At 51.9% G+C, this 13025-nt stretch overlaps 1 protein-coding gene across 5 annotated transcripts in view; it reads right to left on the bottom strand.

Moving 5' to 3' along the window:
• Nucleotides 1–13025, bottom strand: part of cenpf (centromere protein F) — a 132824-nt gene that overhangs the window by 62057 nt on the left and 57742 nt on the right. For all 5 annotated transcript variants that reach the window (XM_038811565.1, XM_038811600.1, XM_038811594.1 and 2 more), the window contains exon 11: nucleotides 4584–4719. In XM_038811565.1, coding sequence (XP_038667493.1) covers nucleotides 4584–4719 — 136 coding nt within the window. The remainder of the gene's footprint in view (nucleotides 1–4583; nucleotides 4720–13025) is intronic.

Genomic DNA, 13025 nt, shown 5'->3' with positions numbered 1-13025 from the left:
TTTTTTTTTAGTGGTAGGAATAGTTTAGTCATCTTAGCGTGTGCATGAGTAGATTAGAATTGTATTATAATAAACTCATTTGTTTGAACTTACTAATTGGTGTATGGTTTTATTGCTTTGAACTTGACCTTGAAACTTGTGGCAGTATCTTACCGATACCTGGCGACTCCAGAGCTAAGTAACGAAACAGAGCCAAATTGAGTGTTAAGCACACTCACCCAGAACGAGCAACAAAACCTAAAGAAAATCTGAGTAAACTCAACAACCTTCAATATTGTTCTAGAATCTGTTTAAAAGCTACGTAGGCCTTCCGGTGGCGAATATGAAGGAGTAAGTCGCACATTTGATGGCTCCCGCTCTGGTCGGACATTTGGACCTTTCCCCCAACTTTTTCCGGTTTTAAACTGTAAATTCGAAGGCTGAGGCAATTGGGCACCGTTTCCACGTATCCTTGTATGGAGAAATGAACAAGAAGTGCCAGGATCGGGTGATCCAGAAGGTTGAGAAGGTGCTGGCTGAGCAGGAGGAGCATCAAACTGCGATGGAGCTGGAGGTGGGGATGATGAGGGACCAGCAGAAAAGGCTGCAGGAGAAGGTGGAGGACCTAGAGAATAGGTCCCGTCGGCAGAACTTAAGAATTGTCGGGCTCCCGGAGGAGTCTGAGGGAACTGATGCTGGGGCAGACATAGCCAGTATGTTTGAGAAACTGCTGAGGGAGGGGACATTCTTCCGGGCCTTGGAGGTGGACAGGAGTACAGAGCGCTTGCGAGGAAGCCGCAAACGGGGGACCCTCCGAGGGCAACGGTGGTGAGATTCCACAGGTTCCTGGACAAGGAAAGTATTCTTCAGTGGGCCAAGCGAACGCAGAGCTGTAAGTGGGTCAACAGTATCCTGCGGGTTTACCAGGACCCGAGTGTGGGAGTTGCCAGGAAAAGGGCAGGCTTCAACCAAATTAAGTCAATCTTTTTCAAGAAGCAGAAGTTTGGACTGCTGTATCCGGCTAGTCTCTGGATCACATATGAGGACCAGGATCATTATTTTGAGTCGTCCGAAGATGCGCTGGACTTCGCGAAAGAAAAGGGCTGGTGTGGTGAACTGAGAACTTTTGAACTTTGATGTAACTTTTTGACTTGTATTGATTTGTTGTTTTCCCTTCCGTTTTTCTGGTTTTTCCCCTTCTGGTTTTGAGTTCTGTTTAAGAAGGGGTAAAAAAGTTTTTAGTGTTCGGGTTTTCTTTTGGTGAATGTGCGTATGGAGGCGGCTTCATGCAAGGGCACAAGTTTGGGGGCGCTGGTAACTGCGCTTCTGCCATTCCCTGCCGGCACGGTACTCCACCAGCCCCATGATGGTGGCGGCCCCAAGAGTCTGGGGGCATTAGAGGAGATATGTGGGAGCAGTGGTCTCGTCCCCAATCTGCGATAATCACCGGTTTGCCCCGGTGGTGAATGTGGTGGAGAGTGGGGATTGAGAGGATGGGGGACTTGTTTACAGAGGGGAGCTTTCAGAGTATGAGGGCGCTGGAGAAGTTTGCGTTGGTGAGGGGAAACAAATTTAGATATCAGCAGGTGCGGGACTTTTTGCGTAGACAGGTATCAACCTTCCCACTCCTGCTGTTAAGGGGGATTCAGGACAGGGTAGTGTCTAGAGGATGGGTAGGAGAGGGGAGCTTCTCTGACATTTACAAGGAACTTATGGGATCAGAGGAGACGCAGACCAAGGAGCTGAAGCGCAAGTGGGAGGAGGAGCTGAGAGGTGAGATAGAGAGGGGCCTTTGGGCGGACGCGTTGAGTAGTCAACACGACCGCAACATGTGCCAGGCTCAGCCTGATTCAATTCAAGGTCGTTCACCGGGCTCATAAGACAGTGGCCCGGATGAGCAGATTCTTTGGGGTGGAAGATAGGTGTGCAAAATGTGCAGGAGGACCAGCGAACCATGTCCGCATGTTCTGGGCATGTCCAAAGCTTAGGGGATTTTGGCAGGGGTTTGCTGATGTCATGTCCAAGCTATTAAAAACAAGGGTGGCATTGAGTCCAGAGGGGGCGATTTTCGGGTGTCGCAAGATTCGGGAATCCAGGAGGAGAAAGAGGCAGTTGTTCTGGCCTTTGCTCCCCTGGTATCCCGGAGACGGTTGCTATTAGCTTGGAGGGACTCAAAGACCCCCCCCCCCCCCCCCCCCCCCGAAGCCGGAGACCTGGCTATCTGACATGGCTAGCTTTCTCTGCCTGGAGAAAATCAAGTTCGCTTTGAGAGGGTCACTGTTGGGCTTTGCCCGGAGGTGGCAACCATTCATCGACTTCTTCGCGGAAAATTAATCGGCTGCAAGGAAGGGGGGCGGGGGGTGGTAGATTAGGGGGTTAATTAATGGCTGGACCTGTTAGGGAGGGAGGTATCTGCACTATGTTTATAGTCTCATGTACATTGTTTATATTGCTGCTGTTACAATGCCAAAAAAAAACCTCAATAAAATGTTTATTAAAAAAAAAAGCTACGCAAGGATGGTGTCGAGGGTGGTAGGATCCAGGGTCAAGCCAGGCTGGGGACTCGCAATTTTTGGGGTTGCCGTGGAGTCGGGAGTGCAGGAGGCAAAAGAGGCCGGTATTCTGGCCTTTGCGTCCCTAGTAGCCCGGCGGAGGATTTTGCTTCAATGGAAGGATGCGAGGCCCCCAAGCGTGGAGGCCTGGATCAATGATATGGTGGGGTTCATCAAATTGGAGAGGGTGAAATTTGCCCTGAGGGCATCAGTACAGGGGTTCTTTAGGCAGTGGCAGCCTTTCCTTGACTTCCTGGCAGAATGGTAGGAAAATAGGCCGGCACCAGCAGCAACCCGGTAGGGGGGAGAAATGTGTATATGTGTTTATTGAATATGCTGGGTGCTTATCTATTTATTCTTTTTGTAGCTACTGGGGGGGGGGGGGGGGGGGTGGTATTGTGTTTTTCTTTTTGTTAATACTGTTTTCTTAGGGCAGCACGGTGGCCTAGTGGTTAGCACAACCGCCTCACGGCGCTGAGGTCCCAGGTTCGATCCCGGCTCTGGGTCACTGTCTGTGTGGAGTTTGCACATTCTCCCCGTGTCTGCGTGGGTTTCGCCCCCACAACCCAAAAAAAATGTGCAGAGTAGGTGGATTGGCCACGCTAAATTGCCCCTTAATTGGAAAAAAAATAATTGGGTAATCTAAATTAAAAAAAAATACTGTTTTTCTTGTTGTTATTTTCTGTTTTTGATATTTTTTGAAAATCTCAATAAAAATTTTTTTTTTTTTTTTAAAAAGCTACGTAGATCAGGACAAGATATAGATCAACATTTAAATGGAGCTGCACAAAATCAGTCCCATAGCTGATTAACGGAGACACAAAGCAATTGGGCTCAATTAAAATAAAGGTGTCCTCCATTTAATTGCACATTTACATTTTAGCAGTTTGTAAATTAGAGGCATTCCCTGAATAATGCTGCCTCCATTTTAGTCTTTGCATGGTTGTTATACATGCCTTGTCTTTTTTTTTAAAACTGCCACTTACCCCTCGTAATCTACTGCTTCCCTCTCTGATCCTCCTACTCGCCCCTACACTCCTGCTCATCAGTCATTATTCTTCTGAATCCTCACTGCTTCCTACCTCTCTCGCCCTCCCTCTGAGGGCTCGGGAGAGGGGTGGCGAGAGGGGCGGAGCAAGGTGGGTAGAAGAAAACAAGGAGTAGAAGGCAAGGAGTGAGAGAGATGGTTAGAGAAGGGAAGTGGTGAGGGGGAGGGTTGGAAGAGGTGGCGGGTTGGAAGAGGTGGCAAGCTAGAAACACTCAGCAAGTTTTAAGAATATTTTTTGGGCCACTTAGGTTCAAGGCAGCCGGTGGATCTTTAATGGAAAAAAATACAGATCAGGAACATAATCCACCATCATTACGTTTGCTTATGGGAAAGTAGTTTTCATTTATCACACCGTCTTAGGAAAGGGGCGGTACAGTGTTTAGCACAGCTGTCTCACAGCTCCAGGGACCCAGGTTAAATTCCAGCCTCGGGTGACTCTGGAGTTTGCACCTTCTGCCCATGTCTGCGTGGGTTTCCTCCGGGTGCTCCGGTTTCCTTCCACAGTCCAAAGATGTGCAGGTTTGGTGGATTGGACATGCTAAATTGCTCCTTAGGTGTCCAAAAGGATAGGTGAGGCTTACATGGTTAAGGGGATAGGGTGGAGGTGTGGGCTTAAGTAGGGTGCTCCTTCCAAGGACCGGTGCAGACTCAATGGGCCGAATGGCCTCCTTCTGCACTGTAAATTCTATGATTAGGAATGCAAAATCTCCTACAACAAAGCAAAACACAATTCTTTTTAAACCCAACCTGATGGGGAATATTTTGGGTGGGATTTTCCGGCAGCGGAGACAGCATATCTTTGGCCACCAGCGGGATCTTCTGGTTCTGATGTCTATGGCGTCCCGCACATCTCACTGACAGGGAACCTGCCGCAAGGGGTTGGTTGCCTTTAGTAGGACCGCAAGATCCTGCCTGTGGGAAGGGCTGGAAAATCCACCCTTTAACTTAACCAGCTTTGTTAAACGTTATATATTTCACATAGACATAAGATTTAAGAGTTTTACATTTCATCTCTTCTCCAAAATTCCTGAAACGGTTTAATTCCTGTTTGTTCTTCTTTAATTCATCTTCTAGTTGGTGAATTTGTGTCAAATTCTGATGAAGCTGGTTGCCAAGACAGTTTCTTTCCTCCTGAATATTCTGTCGGAAAAAAGTTGTGTTATTAAAACTGGCTTTTATCAAATTTCTAATACAAAGAGAATCGGAATAAACAGAGCTGAATAAAATACATTGAACCATTAAAAAAAAATCAAGAATGGCTCTTACTATTCATTACTACGATGCTTTCAAAAGAAATTTTTTAAAAATACCCAAGATAATGGGCGTAATTCTTGTTTGTAGATTAAGTCCTCCCGCCAATGGAGAATCGGGACGGATTCCCTCAAGTTAGGAGTGAAGTTGACGTGCTATTCAACAGCACACAGAAGCTTTGTTAACAAGGACTGGGGTTTTTGTGCCATTCAATGGCATAGTACATTTTCAAACAATGATCAAGGTTCACGTGGACCTCAGAATGTACAGTGCAAAAGGAGGCCATTCGGCACATCGAGCCCTTGAAAAGAGCACCTTACCTACACCCACACCTCCACCTTATCTCCGTAATCCCACCTAAACGTTTTGGACACCAAGGGCAATTTAGCATGGCCAATTCATCTAACCTGCACATCTTTGGATTGTGGAGGAAACTGGAGCATTCATGCAGACACGGGAAGAAAGTGCAAACTCCGCACAGCCAGTGACCCAAGCTGGGAATCGAACCTGGGACCCTGGAGCTGTGAAGCAACTGTGCTAACCACTGTACTACCATGCCCCCACACCTGAGAGGGGTGGGGTCTAATCTCGCTGACAGTTTCCACTCCTCAGAGATAAAGGCTCTCTTTTTAAAGGGGCCCCCCCGATCTCAGAATATAGTTAATAATAATCGCTTATTGTCACAAATAGGCTTCAATGAGTTTACTGTGAAAAGCCCTAGTCGCCACATTCAGGCGCCTATTCGGGGAGGGCGGTACGGGAATTGAACACACGCTACTGCCCTTGTTCTGCATTATAAGGCAGCTGTTTAGCCCACTGTGCTAAATGAGCCCCTGCAGCATACACCCCCCCCCCCCCCTTCCATCACAGATCGCTAGAAAGGACACGGTGGGGGAACAGTCTGTTGGCGGGTCAGTGCAGACTCAATGGGCCAAATAGCCTCCCCCTGCACAGTACGGATTCTATTCTATAGCTCGACAGGGGTCCATTAACTCTGAAGTGCTTTCTCTTGTGAGCAGCTGTTCTTTCTAACCACGGTTCTATTTAAAGAGGCTGTCTCTTTGTTCTCAAGAACTTCCCAGTGAGAATCCCCCCCAATCTGCCTCGACCGTAGGGTGGAATCATCTCATTTTGAGACCAAATTCAGTGACAGGCAGCACAGGCTGCGCCTGTCCCACTGACCACATTAGCGGGATTCCATGCCAGATCCTGCACTTGGAAGCATTAATTAGCCACAAGCAAGTCAGCAGCCGATTCATCCACGGACCCTCAACTGACTGGTATGAAGGTCCCAGCGCTATATTTAAATACCATTCCAGCTTACTAATATCACTCTCTCCAGCCTAAAAGTCTTTACCTGGACAGTGTGGGATATCAGCAACTTGAGGAAAAAGTCTAGCAGCCTCAAGATTCAACCACCCACTTCCCGAACCATCACCTGCGAGTCCCCCTCGTCCCACTTGGACCTCTACCCACTGAATCTGGAGTCTTTATGTATCCCCTTTCAGTAAATCATGGTTATCCCTTTGATTGTGAGCTTTTCTTGCAGCCTTGTCGGGCTTCCTGTGTGTCACCAAGGCAAGCAGAACCCTGTACTCCCCAACCCCAGGCACAGCATTGATCTGACTCAGTAACACAGGAGGGTCAGCATTGTGCTGTTCATGAAGACCAGTTCAGCATGGGGATGGAGACAGGAACCGGTCTGCACTGGCTGAGTGGCGAGCAGCGCATCAGGAGCAACACTATGGAAGAAAGTTGTTACACGCTCCGCAGCTTCGAGCGAACTGAGGACTGCCTTGTGCATGCCAACCATTAACAATCAGGTTTGATGCCAATGTAACTTTGCATGACGCAAGATCGAAAGGCCTGACAGGATGCTGGCAGGCAGCTGTTATAATCAGCATTCATGACATGCAAATTTTGTTCATGGTCACCTGACAGCGAGAAGAGCAACCCGCCATTGGGAGAATTGCAATGGGATTTTACATGTATAGTAAGACAAATTGAGGTTAGTAATCTTGGGCTCGGGACTTCCGGTTGCAGCTATGCGGAACTAAGCCGCACGTTCGGCAGATCCCGCTTTAAAAGGACTTGTGGGCTCTTTTAAGGGCTCCAAACAGCGTTGATTCGACGATTCCCAGTGGATAAAGGGGTCTGGAGCAAAACCCCCCCGGGATTTATGGTTCGGACTCGAAGTGGGGCGAGGAGAAAAACGGCAGCAGCTCCCCTGGAAAAGCGGGTGAAGGTGGACAAAATGGCGGCTGGTGGAGCCCCTGGAGGAATGGAGGCAGTGGGCTGAGGAGCAGCAGGCGGCCCTTCTGCGCTATTTCACGGAGCTGAAAGGGGAGTTCTTGGAATCCCTGAAGGTGACGAGTAAGCTGCTGGAGACCCAGACAACCCAGGGTGCAGCGATACTCGAGTTGCAGCAGCTTGCCTCTGAGCGCGAGGAGGTGGTTTCGGCCCTCGTGGGGAAGGTGGAGATACACGAGGCACTTCATAAAAAGTGGCAAGATCGGTTTGAGGAGATGGAGCTTCGGTCACGGAGGAAGAACCTGCGGATCCTGGGCCTCGAGGAGGGGCTGGAGGGGTCGGACCTGCCGGCCTATGTGGCCGTGATGTTGAACTCGCTGGTGGGGGCAGGATCCTTCCATCTGCCCCTGGAGCTGGAGGGGGCCCATAGAGTGCTGGCCAGGCGGCCTAAGGCAAATGAACCCCCACGGGTGGTGCTGGCGCGGTTCCATCGGTTCAGCGACCGGGAGTGTGTTCTCCGATGGGCCAAGAAGGTGAGGAACAGTAAGTGGGAGAATTTGGTAGTGCGTATCTACCAGGACTGGAGTGCAGAGGTGGCCAAGCGGAGAGCAGGTGAAGTTCGGCATGTTGCCGCCTGCACGCCTGAGGGTCACCTACAAGGACCGCATCGCTACTTTGAGTCCCCGGAGGAAGCGTGGGCCTTTGTGCAGGCTGAAAAGCTGGACTTGAACTAGAGATTGGGGCCTGTGGGAGTTTTTCTATTCTATTCATGTATCACTGTTTATGCTGTAGCGGGTTATTCTGTTTGTTTTTGTTTTTTCTCTCGCTTTCGGACGATGTGGGTTACGGTTTTGTGTTCTGAGGGGGGTACTGGGGTTTGTGGTTGATCTGTGTCCTTGTTGGTACGGAGTTGGTGGTTGGATTGGGACTGCTGTTTGGGAGCTGCGTTGGTGGGGTGGGGCAGTGTGAAGGCGCGAGCTTTGCTCTGGTTTCCCGCGCTGCGGGACGAGGGGGTGGAGCTGGTGGCGAGGGGCGTGGCTATTAGACCGGGTTTCCCGCGCTGAAGCGGTGCCCAGGAGCTGATGCGGGGGGGACGACCTCATATTCGGAGGGGTCGGAGTTAGAGCGGGAGCTGCCGGGGTCAGCAGAAGTCAGCTGGCTCACGGGAGGACAGTGGAGGGAGAGTCGCGGCTAGGAGGGGTCCTAGCCTTGGGGGGGGGGGGGGGGGGGGGGGGGGGCAATACCGGGTTGCTGCTGGATTGGCCAGGGAGAAGTTCGGGGGGGGTCGGGGTGAGGTTCTATCGCCTTAGGAAACGGGCCGAATGGGTGATGGCCAGGGGCGAGCAGTCGATGGGTTATGGCTAGTCGACGGGGGAGGGGACGGGGTGCCCCCTGATCCGGTTGATTACGTGGAACGTGAGGGGGTTAAATGGGCCGGTTAAGCGGGCCCGGGTGTTTTCGCATCTGAAGGCGGACGTGGCCATGCTCCAGGAGACCCACCTGAAGGTGGCGGACCAGGTCCGTCTGAGGAAGGGGTGGGTGGGGCAGGTTTTCCACTCAGGGCTCGACTCGAAGAACCGGAGCGTGGCAATCCTGGTGGGGAAGAGGGTGGCGTTTGAGGCGTCTGAGGTTGTGGCTGATAGTGGCAGCAGATACGTGATGGTGAGCGGTAAGCTGCAGGGGGAAAGAGGGTAGTGTTGGTTAAAGTGTACACCCCAAATTGGGATGATGCTGGTGTCATGAGGCGTACGTTGGGCCGCATTCCTGGCCTGGAGGTGGGAGCTTGATCATTGTTGGGGGGGGGGGGGGGGGGGGGGGGGGGGGGGGGGGGAAAAGAAGAGAGAGAGGAGATAGAGAGAGAGAGAGAGAGAGAGAGAGAAGAGAGACGAGAGAGAGAGACAGAGAGAGACAGAGAGAGACAGAGAGAGACAGAGAGAGACAGAGAGAGGAGAGGAGAGAGAGAGAGAGAGAGAGAGACAGAGAGAGAGAGAGAGACAGAGGAGAGAGACAGAGAGACAGAGACGAGAGACAGAGAGAGACAGAGAGACAGAGAGAGAGAGAGAGGAGAGAGAGAGAGAGAGAGAGAGAGACTTCAATACGGTGCTGGATCCCCTACTGGATCGTTCTAGTTCAAGGACAGGCAGGAGGCCGGCGGCGGCCAGGGTATTGAGAGGGTTTATGACCAGATGGGAGGAGTGGATCCCTGGAGGTTCGGGAGGCAGAGGGCTCGGGAGTACTCCTTTTTCTCCCATGTGCACAGGGTTTATTCCCGCATCGATTTCTTTGTTTTGAGCAGGGGACTGGTCCCGAGGGTGGAGGAGGCCGAATATTTGGCTTTCGCGATTTCGGACAATGCTCCGCATTGGGTGGATCTGGAGATGGGGCAGGCGCGGGACCAGCGCCCGCTTTGGCGTCTGGACGTGGGGTTGTTGGCTGATGAGGTGTGTAGGAGGGTTCGGGGATGTATCGAGAGGTACCTCGAGGTCAATGATACTGGGGAGGTCCAGGTGGGGATGGTGTGAGAGGCTCTGAAGGCAGTGATTAGGGAGGTGCTGATCTCCATCCGAGCCCATAGGGAGAGGGAGAGGCTGGTGGAGGAGCTGTTGAGTGTGGATAGGAGGTACGCGGAGGCCCCGGAGGAGGGATTGCTGGGGGAACAGCGTAGCTTGCAGGCCAAGTATGATTTATTGACCACCAGAAAGGCGGAGACACAGTGGAGGAAAGCGCAGGGAGCGGAGTATGGAGAGAAGGCGACAAGGATACTGGCGCATCAGCTTCGTAAGCGGGACGCGGCTAGAGAGATTGGTGGAGTGAAGGATAGATATGGGAATGTGGTGCGGCAGGGGGCAGAGGTCAATGAGGTCTTTAGGGACTTCTATAGGGAACTGTACCGGTCGGAGCCGCCGGCGGTGGGAGGGGGAAATGGAGAAATTTTTGGACAGGCTCCGATTTCCAAGGGTGCAGGAGGAGCAGGTGGAGGGACTGGGGGCGCCGATCGAGTTGGAGGAGCTGGTCAGTGGGATTGGCCACATGCAGTCGGGGAAGGCGCCGGGACCGGATGGGTTCCCGGTTGAATTTTATAAGAAATATGCGGACCTGCTGGGCCCCCTGTTGGTCAGGACCTTCAACGAGGCATGGGAGGGGGGTGTTCTGCCCACGACGATGTCTCGGGCACTAATCTCCCTGATCCTGAAGCATGATAAGGACCCCTTGCAGTGCGGTTCATACAGGCCGATTTCACTGCTGAATGTAGACGCCAAGTTGCTGGCGAAGGTCTTGGCCACTAGAATAGAGGACTGGGTGCCGGGGGTGATACATGAAGATCAGACGGGTTTTGTGAAGGGGAGGCAGCTGAACACTAACGTGCGAAGGCTGCTAAATGTGATAATGATGCCGGCAGCAGAAGGGGAGGCGGAGATTGTTGTGGCATTGGATGCGGAGAAGGCCTTTGACAGTGTTGAGTGGGGGTACTTGTGGGAGGTGTTGGAAAGGTTCGGGTTTGGGGTGGGGTTTATTAAATGGGTGAGGTTGCTGTACGAGGCCCCGATGGCGAGTGTAGCGACAAATGGGAGGAGGTCCGAGTACTTCAGCCTCCACCGTGGGACGAGGCAGGGGTGCCCCCTGTCCCCCTTGCTTTTGGCGCTGGCAATAGAGCCTCTTACCATGGCTCTCAGGGAGTCGGGGAGGTGGAAGGGTTTGGTGCGAGGGGAGCACCGAGTGTCGCTGTATGCGGACGACTTGCTGCTGTATGTAGCAGACCCGGTGGGGGGAATGCCGGAGGTGATGGAGATTCTTGCTGAGTTCGGGAGTTTCTCGGGATATAAATTGAACCTGGGCAAGAGTGAGCTGTTTGTCGTGCACCCGGGAGATCAGAAGGGGATTGGTAGGCTCCCGCTAAGGAGGACAGTGAGGAGTTTTAGGTACCTGGGGGTTCAGGTGGCGAGGAGCTGGGGGACTCTGCACAAGGTCAATGTTACTAGGTTGGTGGAGCAGATGGAGGAGGAATTTAAACGGTGGGACATGCTGCCGTTGTCGTTGGCGGGTAGAGTACAGTCCGTTAAAATGACGGTGCTCCCGAGGTTTTTGTTTTTGTTTCAGTGCCTCCCCATTTTTGTTCCGAGGGCCTTTTATAGGAGGGTGAACAGCAGCATTCTGGGATTTGTTTGGGCGCACGGGACTCCGAGGGTAAGAAGGGTCTTTTTGGAGCGGGGCAGGGATAGAGGGGGCTGGCACTGCCCAACCTCTCTGGGTACTATTAGGCGGCTAATGTCTCAATGGTACGCAAGTGGGTAATGGAGGGGGCAGCATGGAAAAGGATGGCGATGGCGTCCTGCGGAGGCACGAGCCTGAAGGTACTGGTAACGTCTCCGTTGCCGCTCCCTTCAACGAGGTACACCACGAGCCCGGTGGTGGCGGCCACCCTCAAAATTTGGGGGCAGTGGAGGCGACACCGGGGGGGGGGGGGGGGGGGGGGCTCGGTGGAGGCCCCGCTGCGGGTGAACCACCGGTTTGTCCCAGGGAACATAGTTGGCGGGTTCCTGCGGTGGCACAGGGCAGGCATTAGGAAGTTGGGAGACCTGTTTATTGACGGGAGGTTCGCGAGCCTTGGTGAACTGGAGGAGAAGTTTGAGCTCCCCCAGGGAATATGTTCAGGTACCTTCAGGTCAAGGCGCTTGCTAGGCGACAGGTGGAGGGGTTCCCTTTGCTGCCCCCGCGGGGGGTAAGGGATAGGCTGCTTTCAGGGGTGTGGGTCGGGGATGGGAAGGTGTCTGACATCTACCAAGTAATGCAGGAGGTGGGGGAGGCGTCGGTAGAGGAGCTGAAGGCTAAGTGGAGGTGGAGCTGGGGGAGCAAATTGAGGAGGGGACATGGGCGGACGCCCTAGAGAGGGTGAACTCCTCCTCTTCATGTGCGAGGCTTAGTCTCATCCAGTTCAAGGTGCTGCACCGGGCCCACATGTCCGGTCTAGGATGAGTAGGTTCTTTGGGGGCGAAGTCAGGTGCGTCAGGTGTTCGGGGAGTCCAGCAAATCATGCCCATATGTTCTGGGCATGCCCGGCACTGGAGGAGTTCTGGTAGGGGGTGGCGGGGACGGTGTCGAGGGTGGTGTGATCCAGGGTCAAGCCAGGTTGGGGACTCGCGATGTTTAGGGTTGGGGTGGAGCCGGGAGTGCAGGAGGTGAAAGAGGCCGATGTCTTGGCCTTTGCGTCCCTAGTAGCCCGGCGGAGGATCTTCCTGCAGTGGAAAGATGCGAGACCTCAGAGTGTGGAGACCTGGATTAATGACATGGTGCGATTCATTAAGTTGGAAAGGGTCAAGTTCGCCCTCAGGGGGTCGATACAAGGGTTCTTTAGGAGGTGGCAGCCTTTCCTCGACTTTCTGGCTCAATGATAAGGTACTAGGTCAGCAGCAGCAACACGGGGGGGGGGGGGTTAGGGGGATAGTGTTTAAGTTAATCTGCTTATTGTTAATTTATTCTGATGTTTATTGGGGTTGGGGGCTTTGTTATATGCGTTGTTACGGGTGCCGGGGGATGTTTATTATTATTGTTATTATTGTATTGTTTTGTTGATATATATTTTTCAAAAAATTTCAATAAAAAAATTTTTTTTTTTTTTTTTTTTAAAGTAATCTTGGGCTCGGAGTTTAGTCTCTCTGTTTTTAAAAAGTCTGTTCTTAAAAAGTTTAATTCGGGTTTCCAGGCAATGTTTTCAAAATAATTATCCTTCTAATCTTTTCTTAGACCCAGCTCTGACCAATTCCTACTCATACTACCTAATCAGTCCTTTGGCAGATAATATATATTTTTCCTCATGCCTCAGTTTGCCATATTAAAGACACTATTTTAAATGCAAGTTTTTATTGATATAGTAGGTAGATTAAATATCTGTGACTTAGCCTTTGTCATTCCTTGACTGCTGTCTAGCCTCAATATATAAATGAGTA

Source organism: Scyliorhinus canicula, chromosome 1 (genome assembly GCF_902713615.1).
Source record: "Scyliorhinus canicula chromosome 1, sScyCan1.1, whole genome shotgun sequence".
Lineage (NCBI taxonomy): Eukaryota > Metazoa > Chordata > Chondrichthyes > Carcharhiniformes > Scyliorhinidae > Scyliorhinus > Scyliorhinus canicula.
The sequence above is the reverse complement of the archived record's forward strand: the minus strand, read 5'-3'. Positions and strand labels throughout refer to the sequence as shown.